Below are 19,166 nucleotides of genomic sequence, written 5' to 3'. Positions count from 1 at the left end.
GGATCAAGGGGTATGGAGAGAAAGCAGGAAAAAGGTACTGAGGTGAATGATGAGCCATGATCTTATTGAATGGTGATGCAGGCTCGAAGGGCTGAATGGCCTACTCCTGCACCTATTTTCTATGTTTCTAAGCACAAAAATTCAGCCTGACAGTTCAGTGCAGTGCTGAGGGAGTACTGCACTGTTGGAGGTGCCGTCTTTCAGATGAGATGTTAAACCGAGGTCCCATCTGCCCTCTCAAATGTGACTAGTAGTGTCCTGCAGAGATCTGTGTTGGGGCCTCAACTATTCACAGTATTTATTAATGATTTAGATAATGGCATAAAAACCCACATATCCAAATTTGCCGATGACACAAAGATAGGTGGCATTGCAGGCGAAAGCATAAAATTAAAAGGGGATATTGATAGATTAAGTGAATAGGTAAAACTTTGGCAAATAGATTTCAATGTAGGCAAATGTGAGGTCACCCACTTTGGACCCAAAAAGGATAGAACAGGATACTTTCTAAATGGTGAGCAGCTAAAAGCAGTGGAGGTCCAAAGAGACTTGAGGGGCCAGGTACATAGAACTCTTTTTGGGAGGAAACTAAAACATTAAATCATTAAATCGTGTCCCCCCCGATCTGGGGGGCACACCAAACACTTCCAAGACCCTTTTTTTTTGTGTTTTTTTTTTAAAGTTTTTTTTTTGGCACTAAAATCATATTTTTTTTCTCCAAGTGCCCCCTATAAAAGGGGAGGGGGACACTAAAAACACTGGCAATTAAAACAAATTAAACTTTAAAACATAAAATCAAATTAAAATTTGGTTGCTGCCCAGGTACATAGATCATTAAAATGTCATGAACAGGTACAAAACATTATCAAAAGGCTAATGGAATGCTGGCTTTTATATCTAGAGGACTAGAATACAAGGGGGTAGAAGTTATGCTGCAGCTCTACAAAGTCCTGGTTAGAGCACACCTGGAGTACTATGAACAGTTCTGGGCACCACACCTTAGGAAGGATATATTGCCCTTAGAGGGAGTGCAGCGTAGGTTTACGAGAATGATACCCGGACTCCAAGGGTTAAATTATGAGGAGAGATAACACAAACATAGCTGTATTCCCTAGAATCTAGAAAGTTAAGGGGTGATTTGATCAAAATTTTCAAGATATTAAAGAGAACAGATAGGGTAGCGAGAAACTATTTCCGCTGGTTAGAGAGTCTAGGACTAGGGGAATAATCTAAAAATTAGAGCCAGACCTTTCAGGACTGAAATTAGGAAACACACAAAGGGTGGTAAAAGTTTGGAACTCTCTTCGGTGAATAGCAATTGATACTTGATCAATTGTTAATTTTAAATCTGAGATTGATAGATTTTTATTAACCAAAGGTATTAATGGGAAAAGGCAGGTGTATGGAGTTAGGTTGCAAATCAACCATGATATCATTGAATGGCAGAACAGGCTCAAGGGGCTAAATGACCTACTCCTGTTTCTAAGTTCCGAGGCGGACTTAAAAGGTCCCATGACACTATTTCAAAGAGCATGGGAGTTTTCTCTGGTGTCCTGGCCAATATTTATCCGTCAACCAACATTATTAAAGCAGATTATCTGGTCATTATCACATTGTTGTTTGTGGGACCTTGCTGTGTGCAAATTGGCTGCCAGACTTCCTATATTACAACAGCAGCTAAACTTCCAAAAAATACTTCATTGGCTGTAAAGCACTTTGGGACATCCTGAGGTCATGAAAGGCACTGTTTCAATGCAAGTTCTTTCTTTCCTTGCTTGCAGCAAGAAAGCAGATGATATTAACGCAGGATTTCCACAATCACTGAGTGAAGAGATGTGGTAAACAGGGATTTTAAAAACAACTTTTCCCCAACAGTTTTTTTTGGGGGTAGCAATAAAGTATTGACCTTTTTAAAGAACAATTAAGTGGGGAGGAATTTAACACTGAGTTATTAAAATGTAGTTGATGTTGAATTGTAAGAGTTGAATTGGGTGACACGTGCTTGAGGACTTGACTGGGCTGGGGGAAAGAGGGGATGACGTAAAGGGAGGGGTGACGTAAGGGGGCGACGTCAGCGCCGGCGCCCGGGGGATTGTGGGAGGTAAAAGCACCCGCTTTAAGATGGCGGATAATATTCCTTTACACCCAGTGCGGAAGCTGCAAAAGCGGCACGAATATTACCCGGGCAGACTGAGCAGGTACCGTTAGTCAACCTCCATTCACTCGCAGCAGCAGCACCGTTTGCCGTATTATGGGATGTCAGCTTACCGTCCGGTAATTAATTCGGGGGGTGGCGGGAGGTGGGGGAGAATGAGGAGCTCGGCTCGGCCCGGCCCGGCCTCGCTCGCACACACTTGACATGGAGTGCGGGTGTGAGCCGGGCCGCCGCCTCCGCCTCCGCCTCCTCCTCTGCTGAGTGAGTGCACCAACCGAGGCCTGAAAGTGCGCACACTCGCCACCACCACCACCACAAGACTCCTCCCATAACAGGCGGTTGTGTCTTTTTTTTTAAATGAGACTGTCGTGTCTTAGCCACTGGTTTCCTTTTTATATATTTTTTTAAATACTTGTTTTGAATTCCTGGTCCAGCCCCTGCTGGAAAAGTGGCAACAAGCTCTTCCTTTTTCCTTCTCCCTCTTTATTGTTTCACGGGGGAGGAGGGTTGCAAGAGGCAACAGTTAAACCACCTGAATTTTTGAACGTTATGAAAAACAAAAACAAATAAAATGCAGTTGACCAATGTTGCAGGAAAACGGGAATGAATTTGCACAGGGCACTTTGCATTTGTATTGAGTTTACATTGGTGGAGGTTACTGTAAACTTTAGATGTAGTCTTCCTGTACCTTTTTGAACTAGCCTGGGAAATGCACAATTTTACGGCGGAGTTGTAAGATTAATTGCGATGCGTAGCCTATCAATATTGGCGAAATGCGACGAGATTTATGATCAAAACGTGAGATCATAAATTATTTAACCTGATGGAATGGTTTTTCATGCAAGCAATATTTTTAAAACACTTGAGCTACCTCTAAACAGCTTAGGCCACATTTATCAATAAGAGATCATGCAATCTGTATTACATGACAAGGTTCTGAAAGTTGAAATAAAATACTAGATTTGTTTATTTGATTGACACATTTGTACATGGCGGTAATATGATTTTGAGCTTGATGGGAAGAATAGGCTTCTCCCATAATGTGTTCTTGTGGGTGTACATTAGGACTATTTGATCATATGGAAGGTAAACATTGATATGGACTGGTTGGGTGGTATCACCTGTTTGCATGTTATAACTTCTTTGTATTTCTGTGCTGAGGAACATTATTTAAGTGCATACTGATGGGTTCAGAATTTTAAAGTGAATAGTCAGAAAGCTAATCAAGCCAGAAACTGCCTATTGTGGTGAGAACTGTACAGGAAATAGAATAATTGCAAACTTGGCACTTGCCATACTAGGCTGATTTTAATTTTGAGAAATTCATCTCCAGCAACAGTCTGATTAGTTTCATTGTCTTAAGATTTTTGGAACGGGTGGTTACAAAGCAGTGTACAATATTTGTGCTGTGAAGTTGGTGTTTGATTATCTAACCTTCATGTTAAATACCAAAATGTGATAGAGGACGGTTATTCAATCTTAGTGCCTATGCATCTTGTCAGATCCTCCTTCGGAAGACACAAGATGTATATGTCTAGTTTTTAATGTGTTTTCATTGCACATTTAAAAAAAAAAATGTTAAACAATCCTTTTTTTTAATTTGAAATGAACCAGCATTCACCAACCTGACAAAGGTCATTCATAAATTTGAAATTTATAAGCAGTTGCTTTTGGCCTGTGAAGGATCTTGGTAGTTCATAATCAGCTACAATGCCTGGTATTTACCTAATTAAAGCATTTAAAGAGAGACGTCAAGTTAATGGCTAAGTGCTGCAACCTTGCTCCGTGCTACCTGCAAGCAATGCCATGTGAATTGTAAGAAACAACTTTTGGTTAGCAATGATATGATATTTCCAGAAATAAAGCTGACTATTTGTATATATGGTACAGATGTTTATAGCTGGAATTCAAATGATCTTTGGTCTAGTCTGAGAGCAGCATGTTTTGCACTGGGCCTGAGAGTGGGAATTTGGTGTGATACACCAGTGAATATCCATGTTTTGACTAAACAATAATTTCACAAACTGCTTTCAACAAATGTATAAGCTACATTCAGTATACTTTGTTGACATTAGTGACTTTACTCAAACCAGTGATTTTCCAACTAGTTTAACTGTCTTGCGGTCTTTATAATGAGCCTTAGTTAAAATCAGTCTATCAAGTGGAACTATTTCTTCATTACCAGTGGTGACTTTGCACCATAACTTTGTAAAGAAATTTCTTGTGCGCATTGAATTTGCCTGGGTTGAGCTATTGGTTAATTAAATTATTCCCTGGCTTTAACCTGCCTACTTTCTGTTCCCAAGCCTGCCCTCCTAATTTACATACCCTCTTTAATTGTGTCCTTTTCTTGTTGCTGTCGTCCCTGATTGGCTACCCTTCAGATGCTCTCCCACACTCAGTTCCAGCTTTTCCACTACCCCTGACTCAGCACCACACCTCACTGCAGCTTAAATGCTGTTCCAGACCTAGGTTCTGCTGGTAGCTCCCTTCTCTCACTACTTTCATTTTATAAAAAGGAAAAGTGGATATATTAATTACGTAAAAATAAAACTTGGGTTGAAATTCCATGAGTGTTATTTTTATTATTTAGATTGCTCTTGTAAAACTCCTACATTTGCTATTTTATCAGTTATTAGCCCATTCACTAACTGCAAAGCTTAATGTAATTTCAACTCCAAAGATAATAGGCCAAAGTTTTGCCATTCAAGGATAAGATCATAATTTAAATGAGTACCGGTGGAATATAAAGATACATGTCATTTTGTACAAGTAAACCTATTTTTAAGCTGGGGTGGGTGTGGGGGAGAGAGAAATGAAAGATAGTTTGTACAAAAGTAAACTAAGGATTACAAGCCAAATATTGGAGAATTAAAAAAAAAAATCAACATTGTTAAATTGTCTGTTTTAAGTTTAACCTTTTTGTGTGAGCAACACCAATGATGATTAACTAATATTATAGCAAATATATTGCTGGTAAGCTGAACAGAAATGAAAAACTTCAATTTCCAGCCCATTTTAGTGTAGAAATAGATAATGTTCCCTTCTGGAAAAAGAGCGAACTCAAATAAAAATCAATAAAGACTTGCATTTCTATAGCGCCTTTCCTAACTTTGGGATGTCCCAACACACTTTACAGCCAATTATGTACTTTTGAAGTGCAGTCGCTGTTGTGATGTAGGAAACGAAGCAGCTAATTTGACACAGCAAGCTCCCATAAACAGAAATGTGCTAATTACCAGATAATTGTTTTTAGTGATGTTGATTGTGGGATAAATGTTCAGGACACCGAGGAGAACACGCCTGCTGTTCTTTTGAAATAGTGCCAGGGGACCTTTTGCGTCCAGCTGAGAGGGGCCTCGGCTTAATGTTTCATCTGAAAGACAGCACCACCGACAGTGTAGAATTCCCTTCACGCTGCACTGGAGTGCTGCTCAATGGGCCGTAAGAATAATTGTTGTGGAAAGTGGTGGCGGGGGGAAAAAAAAATCTCACTACTGCACAAAAAACGTACAAATATGTGCATAGACCTGTAATTTATTTCATGGCATCCATGGTAGCTTGGAGTTGAGTAGTAGATGCAAGATCTGGTAGTTATTGATTTGGGTTAAGTGTTAAGTTAATACTGACTTGCTAAATTAGCATTGGTAAGTGACCTACCCCGTTTGTTGGTTTTATTAACACCAATGTTAATTTTGAACTTGTAATCTGGGTCTAAGGTGATATCTCATTACCATGATAAATGAGCAATTACTGAAATGGAAAGGGCCACATTTAAGCTTTGTCCAGACTTGGGCCTGCTGGATATTTAGAGGCAGTGCATTCCATTGGCTTGGGATTATACATTTTATTCCAGTTCTCATGACGGCGACTCTGATCAACTATTTCCTTATCGTAGATGGCCCTTTATTTGCAATTGGGTACTATTGGACCATGCTCTGATTGCGCTCCGTCTCTCCCCTACCAAGCAAACCCAGAAGGTCAAATTGGTGATGTCTCAACTATATCTTTTTTGGGAACCCTGAGGTTTCTTTTGCATTTATTCTTTTGTTCAGTCTTTTTTCTGAAAACTAAGTGTACCCCTCATGTTGCAGTTCGGCTATTGTGCCAACATTTTTCTCTCGGGAAATGATATTCTGTATGCTTCAGGGAGGGATAGGGAAGTCTTGGCATTTCCAAAAAAACGCTTCAAAAGAGAAAATTGTATATCTTGAAGTGGCTCATAATGAATTTGCTTGATTCTGCTTGTGGCTCAAACTGAACACCTTATCCAATTCAGTAATACTCAGTTCTGTGAACATGGGGACAAGCTGTGCTATTTCCTCACTATTATACTGCATAAACATTCGGTTGAGCAAATTATGCTACCATTCTTTTTTGGATAGATTGTTAATGACAGACCCAGCTGCAATTAACCAGGAGTTCAAGTATTCTGGTCCGAACTCTAGATTGGAGTAAACTGGCACTGTATGAATGATCTGAATGTCCTCAAGTTGAATAATCTTGACCCAACCTGACACACCTTTCCCTATCTTTTTTGGAAGAAATCCTTCAGTTGTCTGGTAAGAACTGTGGCCTGATAGCTTCCCAGTAGATTCTTACAAAAGTGTGTCCCTGAATGAGCTTCTTTGCTTCCCAATGCTGTCAGCATGTGAAAAACATGGTGTTTACAGCAGCCATGTGGCAAGAAGCTTCGATCTTGTAATCCTTGATAAGGGTGAGTTGTTTCTGGTGAGGCATTGAGTTTAGTCTGGGTCCTAGGTTTGTTCTGTGGTCTGAGAGTTGGCTGAACTCAACTGGCAGCAGGGGCTGTGCACAATGAATCTAAGTTATGGTGGGGAAAAATTGGCTAAGGTACGTATTTGTAAATATTGGGTGATGACTGGATTGTGCTCGGCTGTTAGCGCTCTTCTCTCACCCCTTTCCCCCCCCCCCCCCCCCAAAAACGTGCTTAAACATGCACTTGAAGTGCCGTAAGCTTAAAAAGCTACGGACCAAGAGCTGGGAAGTGAGATTAGGCTGGATAACACTTTTTTTTGGGCCGGCACAGACACGATGGGCCAAATGGCAGCCTCCAGTGCCATAAACGTCTGATTCAATGATTTTATTTCATTGTTTGTCTCCTCTCATCTAGTCTCACTTGCATACCTGAATAAGCTGGTTGTAGAACTATTTAATTTTCCCAGATTGGCTTTTAGGAGCATGAAATACTCCCTGGGCAACATTCTCACTGCCTGCTTAATATAATTCATAGAGCACAGGGGCAGAATTAGTGCAGAGAAAGCATTAGAATAGCAAAATAGAACTTTTTCCTGAGTGTTTCTTCAATAGTGATAGTGTGAGCACAGGAGGCTCAACATTATTTTGGATAAGTAATGGGGGTGATGTAAATCACAGCATGTGGTGTCCCTACTATCATAAGGGCATGAGTAATTGAAGAAAGCAATGTAAGATTTTCTGATGTAAGGCAGAATCTTGCATACTTGATGCTTTTTTTTTGTATAGGCATTGATGGTGTTCTATTGTATTGTAGTGCTTCTATGAGGCCGACTCTCGGACTTGACAGAAACATGAGTGAGTACTGGTGCCAAGTTCAGAATTCCAGTAAGGTGGCGGTGGTATTTGTATTGGAAGCACAAAAAGAAATGTGATTAAAAGTGCAACCAGTGTCTAAATAGTAGAGGTGGGGAGATTTTGAACTCTTACTCAAACTTGATTTTTGAGAAACTGTAGGAGGTTGGTGGCCAACGCACTGATCAGACGTGGACCATATACAGCAGACATCTCGAAGCGCTGGAGAAGTACCACCAGCGCTGCCTCCGCAAGATCCTGCAAATCCACTGGGAGGATAGAAGCACCAACATCTGTGTTCTTGCTCAGGCCAAGATCCCCAGCATTGAAATACTGACCACACTCTACCAGCTGCGTTGGGCTGGCCACGTCTTCTGCATGCCCGACACGAGACTCCCAAAGCAAACGCTCTACTTGGAGCTCTGACATAGCAAGCGAGCCCCAGGTGGGCAGAGGAAACGTTTCAAGGACAGCTTCAAACCCTCCTTGATAAAGTGCAACATCCCCACCAGCACCTAGGAATCCCTGGCCCAAGACCGCCCAAAGTGGAGGACGAGCATTCGGTCGGGCTCTGAGCACCTCGTTTCTCAACGCCGAGAGCATGCAGAAATCGAGCACAGACAGCGGAAGGGGGCGTGCGGCAAACCAGGCTCCCCAACCACCCCTTCCTTCAACCACTGTCTGCCCCACCTGTGGCAGAGACTGTAATTCCTGTATTGGACTGTACAGCCACCTGAGAACTCATTTTTAGAGTGGAAGCAAGTCTGACTGCCTATGACATGTATTGTAATCCCTATATCATCCCAAAGCAGCATGATGATTTATGAACAAGCCACCAGTGTAATGTTCTTCTGACATCTATTCCCCCCCCCCCACCACCACTTTTTTTCTCCCTTTCAGACAATGACTTGTGCTAGGGTGTAGTTCACTTGTGATGGCCCCTCAGTAAAATAGCTTGCCAACATGCACTGTTAAAGCTCACAGCAGAAGAATAGGCACAAGAAGGCCATTCTTAATGTGAGATAGATGGTGAGTGTTGACAGGGTATTTGATAATTGGGAGGGTCTGCGCGGCACCACTAAGTTTATGAAGTAACTATTTATTTGTACTGGACTTTTCTTTGACAGGCATCCATCCATCCCCGCTCTTCTCTTCCCCCTCCCCAATGCCCATACTGCACTTTTTTGACCAACATGCGACAAGCCCTGCCCCCTGTCAAGCTCTGCCCCCCCCCCCCCCCCCCTTTCATCAGCCCAAATCATTCCCTCCATATGGTGCCGAAAAGCAGGACTTGAGGCTCACAGACTGCGCTGATTCCCTCGCAGGACTCGCCGACTCGCCCCCATGCTAGGCCCCAACTTGTTCCCTTGCAGGTTTCGTGCTGGCTGGCTCTCTCTTTGTCTCTCTCTGGTCAGAGAGGTTCAGTTGAGAAGATCTGAGGAAGGGGGACGAAGAATGAGAGACACAGGCTCGGGGGTGATCTCTGAGAAGACGGATCACGTTCTTCCAACCCCTACAAGGGACATCGTTGAAGTGGATGATATCCATAAGTCTCTTGCGCTGGGGTACTTGGACTTTGGCTAAGGGAGGGATGTACTTGGACTGGGGTATGGGACTTTGGCTGGCCGTTGCTGTCTTCTGGGAAGCTCTGTTGCTTCAGGAAGTCGAGTTACAATTTGCAAAGTCAATGAGAACTTGGGATGGGTGGTTCCAGTGACACATTCCTGTGAAAGTTCAGGGTGTGGCTTATCTTCCAAGGGGACCAAAGGGTGAAGCATTTTGGCAGTACAAATAAGTGCATTCTTAAGTTTATCCTGTTCTCGACTGATTTTAAATGCACATTCCCCAGAGGGTTCACTGGATAGCAAACCATGTCGGAGATCTTTGCTGATTTTATTTTCTTCTTTCTCCCCTCCCCAGTATTTGTTACTGTCAAGTCCAAAGGTAGGCCTCACAGAAGCACTACAACACAAAAGAACACCTAGCAATGCCTATACACCACAAATTTGTCAGCTGCGGCTCAATTGGTAGCACTCTTGCCTCTGAGTCAGAAGGTTGTGGGTTCAAGTCCCATTCCAGAGATGAGCACAAAAATCTAGGCTGATACTCCAGTGTAGTGCTGAGAGCGTGCTGCACTGTCGGAGGTGCCGTCTTTCGGATGAGACATTAAACCGAGGCCCTTTTTGCTCTCGCAGGTGGACGTAAAAGATCCCATGGCACTATTTTGATGAAGGGACAGGAAGTTCTCCCCGGTGTCCTGGCCAATATCTCTCCCTCAATCAACATCACAAACAGTTTATTTGGTCATTATCACATTGCTGTTTGTGGGAGCTTGCTGTGTTTCCTACATTCCAACAGTGGCTGTACTTCAAAAGTACTTTATTTGGCTGTAAAGCGCTTTGGGGTGTCCTGAGGTTGGAAAGGCGCTATATAAAAGCAAGTTCGTTCTTTTCTTTCTCCCTAGCCAAGTGTAACTGAGGACAATTGTTGCACACTTGTAGCCACCTGAGTTATATTCACCAACTTGGGTTAGGGCTGATTGTGCAAATCATTTTTTTAAAAATATGATATTCACCATAGCTGGGTAATCTGTATGTCCAGTTGAAAACCTGAAAGAGCAGTAGTATGTTAACAAGATTTATTTTTATAATGGTTTGAATTCAAAAGCACTTGTACTGTACTTTCAAAACTTTTTTGTAGTTTTTCAGCACTGTACACTTACCCCTCAAATGAAATTAAATTAAAAAAGTCGTATGAATGAACATTTGTCAACTATATTACTTGATCTTTAACCAGAGGAAATTAATTCTAAAAGTAGTGTATTTTTGGTATAAATGTGGGGATAATCACTGGTAGGGAAGAGCTGCAATCGGCACAAAGAATCATGTGCAGCAAGAAATTAGGAAATGCTGATGGATTGAGGATAGAGGGATAACTGAGTTAATGTTGCTGCTAGTCTGAATTGTTTCGATTTTGTTCGTCAAGGTTGGAAAATTACTTTTTTCCTGACGAGTTGGCGAGCATAATTATCCAGTCTTTGTGCAATTATACCTCTACGATTCTGTCCAAACAAAGTACACCATTAAGCTGCATTTTTTCCAAATCGCAGGATACAGTTCAACATGTGAATATGAATTAATAGTAAACATTTTCCAAAGGGCTTACAGAAGCAGCAGTTCTCCCATTCAATGCCACTTTAATTTGCTGCACAGTGCTACTTACTTGGTGCTCTGAGATTTGGAAATTGCAACCTGTTTTTGTTTTCTACAAGTAGGACAGAGTAAGCTGACTAGAATTACTGTGCAGGTGTTGGGACTGATCTACTGCATCACTTGTTGAATGTATTTTCATGCTCTAGTAGTGAAGAACAACATTTAATGAATACTGTATTATTCGATGGGAATGTTTAACTTTGTGAAATTATACTTTGTTTCTACAGGTATAAAGCTGTGGTGATTAAATGTAGGAAGAGTTGTCTGTAAAGTGCTCCTGTTCTTTGATCCATTAGCAATATTTTGTATTATTTAACTCTGGCTAAGTTTGTTTAGAATTGCACAAGGTAAGAAAAACATGACTTTTAGCATATTGCCTAAACCTAGTTAATGCTTTTAAGCCACAATACTTTTTTGAATCTAATATTGCTGGATATCAAAGCGTAATAGTTTTTGCCAACTTAGCTGGACAAGCATGTGTCTGCCTGCCCTGCCTCATTTTCCTCTGGCCCATCAGTATTTCTCCTGAAGTTCTCTTTGGCTTAGATCTCCGTCTGCCTTAACTTTAAACAGTAAAACAACAATGTCATGTTTGTTTGTGCAACCACAGTTTGGGTAAGCACAGCTCACTTGTGTGGAAACTACTTTAGTGTCTCATTTTAAAAGTTTTAGATTGTACTGTAGTGTAGTGATTATTACTGGACTAAAGCCAGAGAGCATGTGTTCAATTCCCATGGGGACAGATTAAGAATTTAAATTCTGTTTTAAAAAGAAAACACCTGGGAGTTAAAAAAGCAAGCATGAAGCTTCTGGATTGTTGTAAAAATCCAACTGGTTCTGTAATGTCTTTTTGGGAAGGAAACCTTCCATCATTACCCAGTCTGGCCTGTGAGTAAGCTCCTTTGATTCTAACTTTAAAAAAAATACTATAGAACAAAACCAGGGAGGGAGGGGAGGAGGATAAATATGAATAAACTGGATTTTAAGTATTTTAATTTTAATAATTAAATTGAATAAATTTGACACTCCATAAAACTCAAATTAGTTTTCCAGGGCCATAATATTTGTTCAGCAGCCAATATACACTGTTAAAACCCCTGTTGTACCTAATCCAAAAGGGCCTAACATTTCATCATAGGCTGTCCCTCGAAAGTGGGTTCTCAGGTGGCTGTACAGTCCAATGTGGGAATAATAGTCTGTCACAGATGGGACAGACAGTGGTTGAAGGAAAGGGTGGGTGCTGCATTTGGTCTGCCGCATGCTCCTTCCGCTGTTGGCACTTGATTTTTGCAAGTTCTCGGCGACGAGACTCGAGGTGCTTAGCACCGTCCTGCATGCTCTTCCTCCACTTGGGGCGGTCTTGGGCCAGGGATTCCCAGGTGCCAGTGCGGATGTTGGACTTTATCAAGGAGGCTCTAAGGGTGTCCTTGAAACGTTTCCTCTGCCCACCTGTGGCTCGCTTGTCGTGTAGAAATTCGAGTAGAGTGCTTGCTTAGTGAGTCTCGTGTCAGGCATGCAGATAATGTGGCCCGCCCAACGGAGCTGGTCAAGCGTGGTCAGTGCTTTGATGCTGGAGATGTTGGCCTGAGCGAGAACACTGACGTTGCGTCTATCCTCCCAGTGGATTTGCAGAATCTTGCGGCGGCATTGTTGGTTGTACTTCTCCAGCGCTTTAAGATGTCTGCTGTATATGGTCCACGTCTTTGAGCCATATAGGAGGGCGGGTATCACTACTGCCCTGTCGACCATAAACTTGGTGCCAGATTTGAGGTCCTGGTCTTCAAACACTCTCCGGTGACAGAAGGCTGCACTGGCACACTGGAGGCGGTGTTGGACCTTGTCATCGATGTCTACCCTCGCTGATAGTAGGCTCCCGAAGTATGGAAAATGGTTCTTGTTGTCCAAGGCTGCGCCGTGGATTTTGATGTTCGAGGGGCAGTGCTGTGTGGCGGGATAAGGTTGGTGGAGGACCTTTGTCTTACGGATGTTTAATATATGGCCCGTGCTTTCGTCGGCCTCGGTGACGGTGTTGACGATGGCTTGGGAGTTCGGCCTCTGTGCGCAGATGCACGCATCGTCCGCGTACTGTAGTTCGATGACGGAGGATGGGACGACCATGGATCTAGCCTGGAGGCGGCGAAGGTTGCAGGTTTCCATTGGTTCTATAGTTTAGTTCCACTCCAGTGGGGAACTTTTGAGTGAGATGAATCATTGCAGCAAGGAAGATTGAGGGAAAGCATTGGTGTGATGACGCAGCCCTGCTTGACCCTGGTCCGGTGGTGGATCCATTGGTCAGGATCACAGCTTGCATGTCATCATGGAGCAGTCGGAGGATGGTGACAAACTTTTGGGGGCAGTCGAAACGGAGGACACCGCTCCGTAGTTCCTCATGGTTGATGGTGTCAATGGCCTTTGAGGTCAGAGAAGGCCATGTACAAGGGTTTATGCTATTCCCTGCATTTCTCATAGTTGTTGCGCAGTGAAGATCATGTCTGTTGTACGCCTTAGTGGGCGGAATCTGCATTGCGACTCTGGGAGGAGCTCTTCAGTCATCGGGAGAAGATGATTGTGGAGGATTCTTGCAATTACTTTACCAATGGCTGACAGCGGGGAGATTCCTCTGTAGTTACCGCAATCTGACTTGTCCCCTTTGAAGTTGATCATGATTATGGCATCTGAGTTCTCTGGGCATGCTCCCCTCCTTCCAGATAAGAGATGAGGTCATGCATTTGTGCCAATAGTGCTTCTCTGCCATACTTTAGTGCCTCGGCGGGGATTCCATCTGATCCTGAGGCCTTATTCTTGAGCTGACTGATGGCCTTTTCTACTTCGTGCAGGGCTGGGGCTTTGCTGAGATGGTGGCGGGTGGCATGCTGCGTGATAAAGTCGAGGACCCTCGTGTTGAAGGCAGAGTCTCTGTTAAGGAGATCTTCGAAATGCTCCTTCCAGTGGGCCCTGACTGCCCCGGCGTCCCTTCGGCCAGTTCAAAGCTGACCCCGGAGTCCCTTTGGCCAACTCGGAGCCGCCCTTGGTGGTGACAGCCTAACATTTAATGGGTATTTAACAGCGGTACTACCACCGCGGAAGAGCTGAAGTTTGCGTCCGTTACACTGATTGCAGGGGAGGGGGCACAGCGCAGCCAGAGTCGGAGCAGTGAATGACTGACCGCAACTTCAGGATTTCCACGTACGGATGTGCATGCACTACATCCTGAAGTTGCGGTCGATTTCAAAGGGGTAATAACAGCGAATACTGTTCATTTGGCTTGGAATTTGCAGTGGGTATTAACAGCAATGTGCAGTACTTAAAATGTTACAGATGCCAGTTGGTTACCCAACTTGGGTTACTCACTATTACTGTCAGAGGTCACAAGCAGACCCAAAAGATCAGTGAGTGAAATATTGCATGTTAACCTCTGATGCAGCAGTAATAAACGAGTGCAGGGAAAGCAAAATGATGCAATAGGTAGCCAATGTAGTTGCAGACATTGCCAGGAGAACAATTGAATAAATTTAAGACAGAAATAGACAGTTTTGTGAACGATAAGGGAATAACGGGTTATGGAGAGCGGGCAGGGAAGTGGATCGGAGTCCATGATCAGATCAGCCATGATATTAAATGGCGGAGCAGGCTCGAGGGTCCATATGGCCTTCTCCTGCTCCTTTTATGTTCTTGTGTAACAATATCCAATTTGTGTTTTGTTGCCTCAAAATTTGCTCTGAATATTGGATTCGTGTACATCACCATTCCAGCAGCAGCAAGAGCTCACAAGATCAGACATACATAGAATAGATCATGGGGAAAGATACTAGTTTTGAGATGAGGTGAATGGAGTTAGAAGTGCCTTGATGTGTATCCGCTGAATCTAATGTCAAATCTTTGAAATAAATAGTTCCTATTTATTTCAAAGGTTCCTACCAACTGATTCTTGACTATGCCCAGCTTTCAGGACCTGGAAAAATTTACTTTCTACAACATAAGTTGTAGAACAGAATTTTGATGTACAGAACAGAAGTTCTCCATGGGACATTTGTTACTTGCTGATTGTCTATTGGTTTGTTGTGCTTGCTTTGACTACTGGATTCTTTGTCGATCTTGGCCATATTATAGAGCTTGACCTTTCCCATCTACCTTTTTTCCTTTTATATATTGTTTTGAAACACAAAGTTGTAAGTCACAATAACTTTACATATAGTGATCAAAGTTTAAGATTTTTTTTAAAAGGAGTTCCAATGTGAATGTTCACCTCTCTCCACCCTGCGTTCAGTCCAATTTCCATAGATGTAGAATTTTTTTTTGAGTACTATAAATATATAGTACTTTCAATGTATTGTAGTAACCTTTTTTGGGATGCTCCCTCAACGTCATGCTGTTTAAAGGTTGTGCCTGAAGTGGAGCTATGCTGTCCAAACGAGAATGTTGCAGGTTTGGTTTCCAGGTTATGCTGCGTAGCTCCCAGCCAGGCCAGTACCTGGGTTCCTCTAATTGCCCTTGGTGCTCTTGGGCAGGAAGGTTTTTAAAAGTCAGGCAGGTTTATGGCACCTGATTGGTATCCAATTGCCGAAATTGCTTTCTATACCCATTGTAGTCATAATGACGACTGAAAATTACTAAAATCAGACTTTTTTTTTGTTTGACTCATTCGATGCTTTACTATTCAATGTTGAACAACAATTTACTAAAATGAGTAACTGAATTATTTTTTTTTTGTGGATGGTTGCTTAGAAACCAAAGGAGCCAAATCTCAAAACTAAAAAGGAGAGAATTTATCCATTTTATGATGCCATTGTATTCTGAGAACTAAACACAATATATTTGTCCCAATATAGGCCAAAGTTTTCCTTTTTTGAATTGTTGGGTGCTCCCCTAATGGTTTAGTGAGTAAATATACCGAGTGATGTATCAAACCATAAATTCCTGAAGGTCCTGGGTTCAATTCTTGGTCTTTCCTATTGGTTAATCTCAGTTGGGACATCAGTGGTATTCTACAATGGACCTCAGTGAAGTTGGGCTAAATGGGTAAAATCAGCTACATTTCTCACTCTCTCTCTCTCTCTCTCTCTCTCTCTCTCTCTCTCTCTCTCTCTCTCTCTCTCTCTCTCTCAATCTTGGTGTTTGCACTGTAGACTTTACCTCTTCATTGATTTGAGGTGAAGTGACAGGGCTACAGTGCAGGCACAAAGATTAAAATAAAAGATGAAGTAAATTGAAGTAATGAATCGATGATTCCAAGCTTGGATTTTAAAAGCCTGAAGATTTGTAGAAAGAACGAAGGGAAGGCTGCCACAGTTCTGAGGTCCTGGGAAAGTATGAATTTGAGTGCTAGACTGTACTCAAATGTAGGGAGGAGGAAAGGTGCAGGCTCCCATATTTGAACATCTCCCTGATTTCAAAAGTCTCATGCAACCTACCTTCAACTGCACATTTTGGTCAGCTTCCCCCATAGCTCCGATTTGTTGTTCAATCCTTTATAAAGCATTTTGAGACATTATGCCACATTAAAGGTGCTAAAGAAGTGAAAATTGTCATAATTGATGATTACAATTGAAACCTGGAAAGAAGAGATTGAGGCACACATCTTGATGATGGAAGGGATAAAACTAGGATGACTGGTCTTTTTGTAGTCTAGAGTGGAGGATTGGACAGATCTGGCAAGGATAACATTTGATGTCTGTCTTGATGGTAAAACAATGTTGTAATGGAGGGAGGGTCTTGAGGATGAGAAAGGGGTGGAAAGGTAAAGTTATGCTTTGTCAGGAACCAGAAGGACTAGCTATGAGAGGACAAGTAGATAGCAGTTGATATACTTGTGTTCTACTACAACAACAGTAATAAAGGCATATTACAAGGGGTTCAGATGACATAAATTGTTCCTGATGGTTGTCTTCTGAAGCTCTCTGGTGATTATTGCCTTAAATCTTTTGGTCACTCAGCTATTTCATGAGACCAAGTGATATAGTCCCACTGGTAATTCAAATGTACCAATCAGTAAACCAAGTTCCACTTAATATTTTAGTGTATTTTTGGATGTGTGTGTATATGTACTGTTTCATTACTGAAGACAAGTAGAGTTCAAATATGTGTAGTTTTTGTAGGTTGCTGTGAAGGCGCTGGTATGTAATATCACTTCTGGCAGACCTTTTTCTTTTTTGTTTCCTCTTGCATTCACTCTTTGCTATTATGTTGATTGCCTTTAGTACTTCATCAAAGTGGCAACATTCATTTGTGTGGCTTGACCATCATACCACCCAATCTCTGACCCAGAAGCATTGACGCTATTTTTAAGGCACCTCTGCTATGGTCAGTTAACTAACACAGGCTGGGAATTGAACCTGGTCTGTGCCTCGGCTTTTAATTTTTTTTTCCTGGGATGTGGGCGGATTGCCCATCTCTAATTGTCCTTGAAGGTGGTGGTGAACCACTGCAGTCGTGTGGTGAAGGTACTCCCGTAGTGCTGTTAGGGCCAGGATTTTGACCCAGCAACTATGAACCAACGGCGATATACTTCCAAGTCAGGATGGTGGGGAATTTGCAGGTGATGGTGTTCCCATGCACCTGCTGCCCTTGTCTTTCAAGAATATTGGGAATACCGAAGCCATTGTTTTTGGTCCCTGCCACAAACTCCATTCCCTAGCCACTGACTCCATACCTCTCCCCAACCTCCTGTCTGAGGCTGAACCAGACTGTTCGCAACCTTGGTGTCCTATTTGACCCTGAAATTAGCTTTTGACCGCATCCGCAGCATCACTAAGACTGCCCATTTCCATCTCCGTAACATTGCCCGTCTCTGTCCTTTCCTCAGCTCATCCGCTGCTGAAGCCCTCATCCTTGCCTTTGTTACCTCCTATACTTGACTATTCCAACGCACTTCTGGCTGGCCTCCCACATTCTACCCTAGTAAACTAGAGGTGATCCAAAACTCTGTTGCCCCTGTCCTAACTCGCACCAAGTCCCGCTCGCCCATCATCACTGTGCTCGCTGACCTACGTTGGTTCCTGGTTAAGCAATGCCTTTATTTCACAATTCTCCTTTTCAAATCCCTCCATGGCCTTGCCCCTCCCTATCTCTATCTCTAATCTCCTCCACCAACCCCCCCCCCCCCAAAGATGTCTGTGCTCCTCTAATTCTGCCCTCTTGAGCAACCATTGGTGGCCGTGCCTTCTGTTGCCTAGGCATTAAGCTCTGGAATTTTGTGCCTAAACCTCCATCTCTCTACCCCTCTTTCCTCCAAGATGCTCCTTAAAACCCACCTCTGACCAAGCTTTTGTTCACCTACCCTAATTTCTGCTTATGCGGCTCGGTGTCAAATTTTTTTCTCAATACTCCTGTGAAGTGTGTTGGGACGTTTCACTGTTAAAGGTGCTATATACATACAAGTTGTTGGTAGAGGTCACGGATTTACTTGTTGAGCCACCAAGGGAGCCCAAGCTTTACATTTACCGAACTAAAACGACTTCCGGAAGTACTGAATTAGGAGTAAAAGAAATAAAATACTTTCATTTATAATGACCAAATAAACAGTCTTCCTGTTGTTGGTTGAGGGATATTGCCCAGGACACTGGGGAGAACCCTCCTGTTCTTCTTCGTGCCATGGGATCTTTTACATCCACCTGAGAGAGCAGACAGGGTCTCGATTTAACGTCTCATCTGAAAGATGGCACCTCCGACAGTGCTGCACTCCCTTAGTGCTGCATTGAAGTGTCAGCCTAGATTTTGTGCTCCAATCTCTGTACTGGGACTTGAACCCCCACAACCTTCTGACTCGAGTTGAGTGAACTGAGCTGAGCCGTGGCGAAAACCATCTTAAATAGCCTGAATGTTCAACATGATCAGTGATATTTTCTGATCGAAAGATGAAAAAGGACCGGTAGCTTTCAGTAGTTAGGATGCAGTTTCACTGTATAGAACAACATTGCTTTGCTACCCATCTTGTCCAGTGAAAAATATTAGTAATTTCAGTGTACTTCTAATGGGTACAAGGATGAGTGTTGCAATAAATTCAGCTAAGCAATTCAGGTTATTCTTAACATGCAGAGTACCTAGACATATGTTTTGAGAATGCTGTCAAGCCTTTAAATCTATTCTTCCCACAGTTCTTCAGGTTTGTGATCCTATCTGTTTGGATGAAGTACTGAACAAAATGACTTTTACCAAATTGGATGATGTCCCTCTGGAACTCTGCTGGTGGCTAGATTTAAGAGTGATCTTTTTGGTGGTGGGAGAATATT

At 42.7% G+C, this 19,166-nt stretch overlaps 1 protein-coding gene across 4 annotated transcripts in view; it reads left to right on the top strand.

Annotated features, from left to right (window-relative positions):
- Positions 1-2,092: 2,092 nt before the first annotated feature.
- Positions 2,093-19,166, top strand: part of atp9b (ATPase phospholipid transporting 9B) — a 468,699-nt gene continuing 451,625 nt past the window's right edge. For all 4 annotated transcript variants that reach the window (XM_070888575.1, XM_070888576.1, XM_070888574.1 and 1 more), the window contains exon 1: positions 2,093-2,198. In XM_070888575.1, coding sequence (XP_070744676.1) covers positions 2,122-2,198 — 77 coding nt within the window. In that variant the 5' untranslated portion in view covers positions 2,093-2,121. The remainder of the gene's footprint in view (positions 2,199-19,166) is intronic.

The sequence above is a fragment of the Pristiophorus japonicus genome, chromosome 1 (genome assembly GCF_044704955.1).
Source record: "Pristiophorus japonicus isolate sPriJap1 chromosome 1, sPriJap1.hap1, whole genome shotgun sequence".
Classification (NCBI taxonomy): Eukaryota; Metazoa; Chordata; class Chondrichthyes; family Pristiophoridae; genus Pristiophorus; species Pristiophorus japonicus.
The sequence above is the reverse complement of the archived record's forward strand: the minus strand, read 5'-3'. Positions and strand labels throughout refer to the sequence as shown.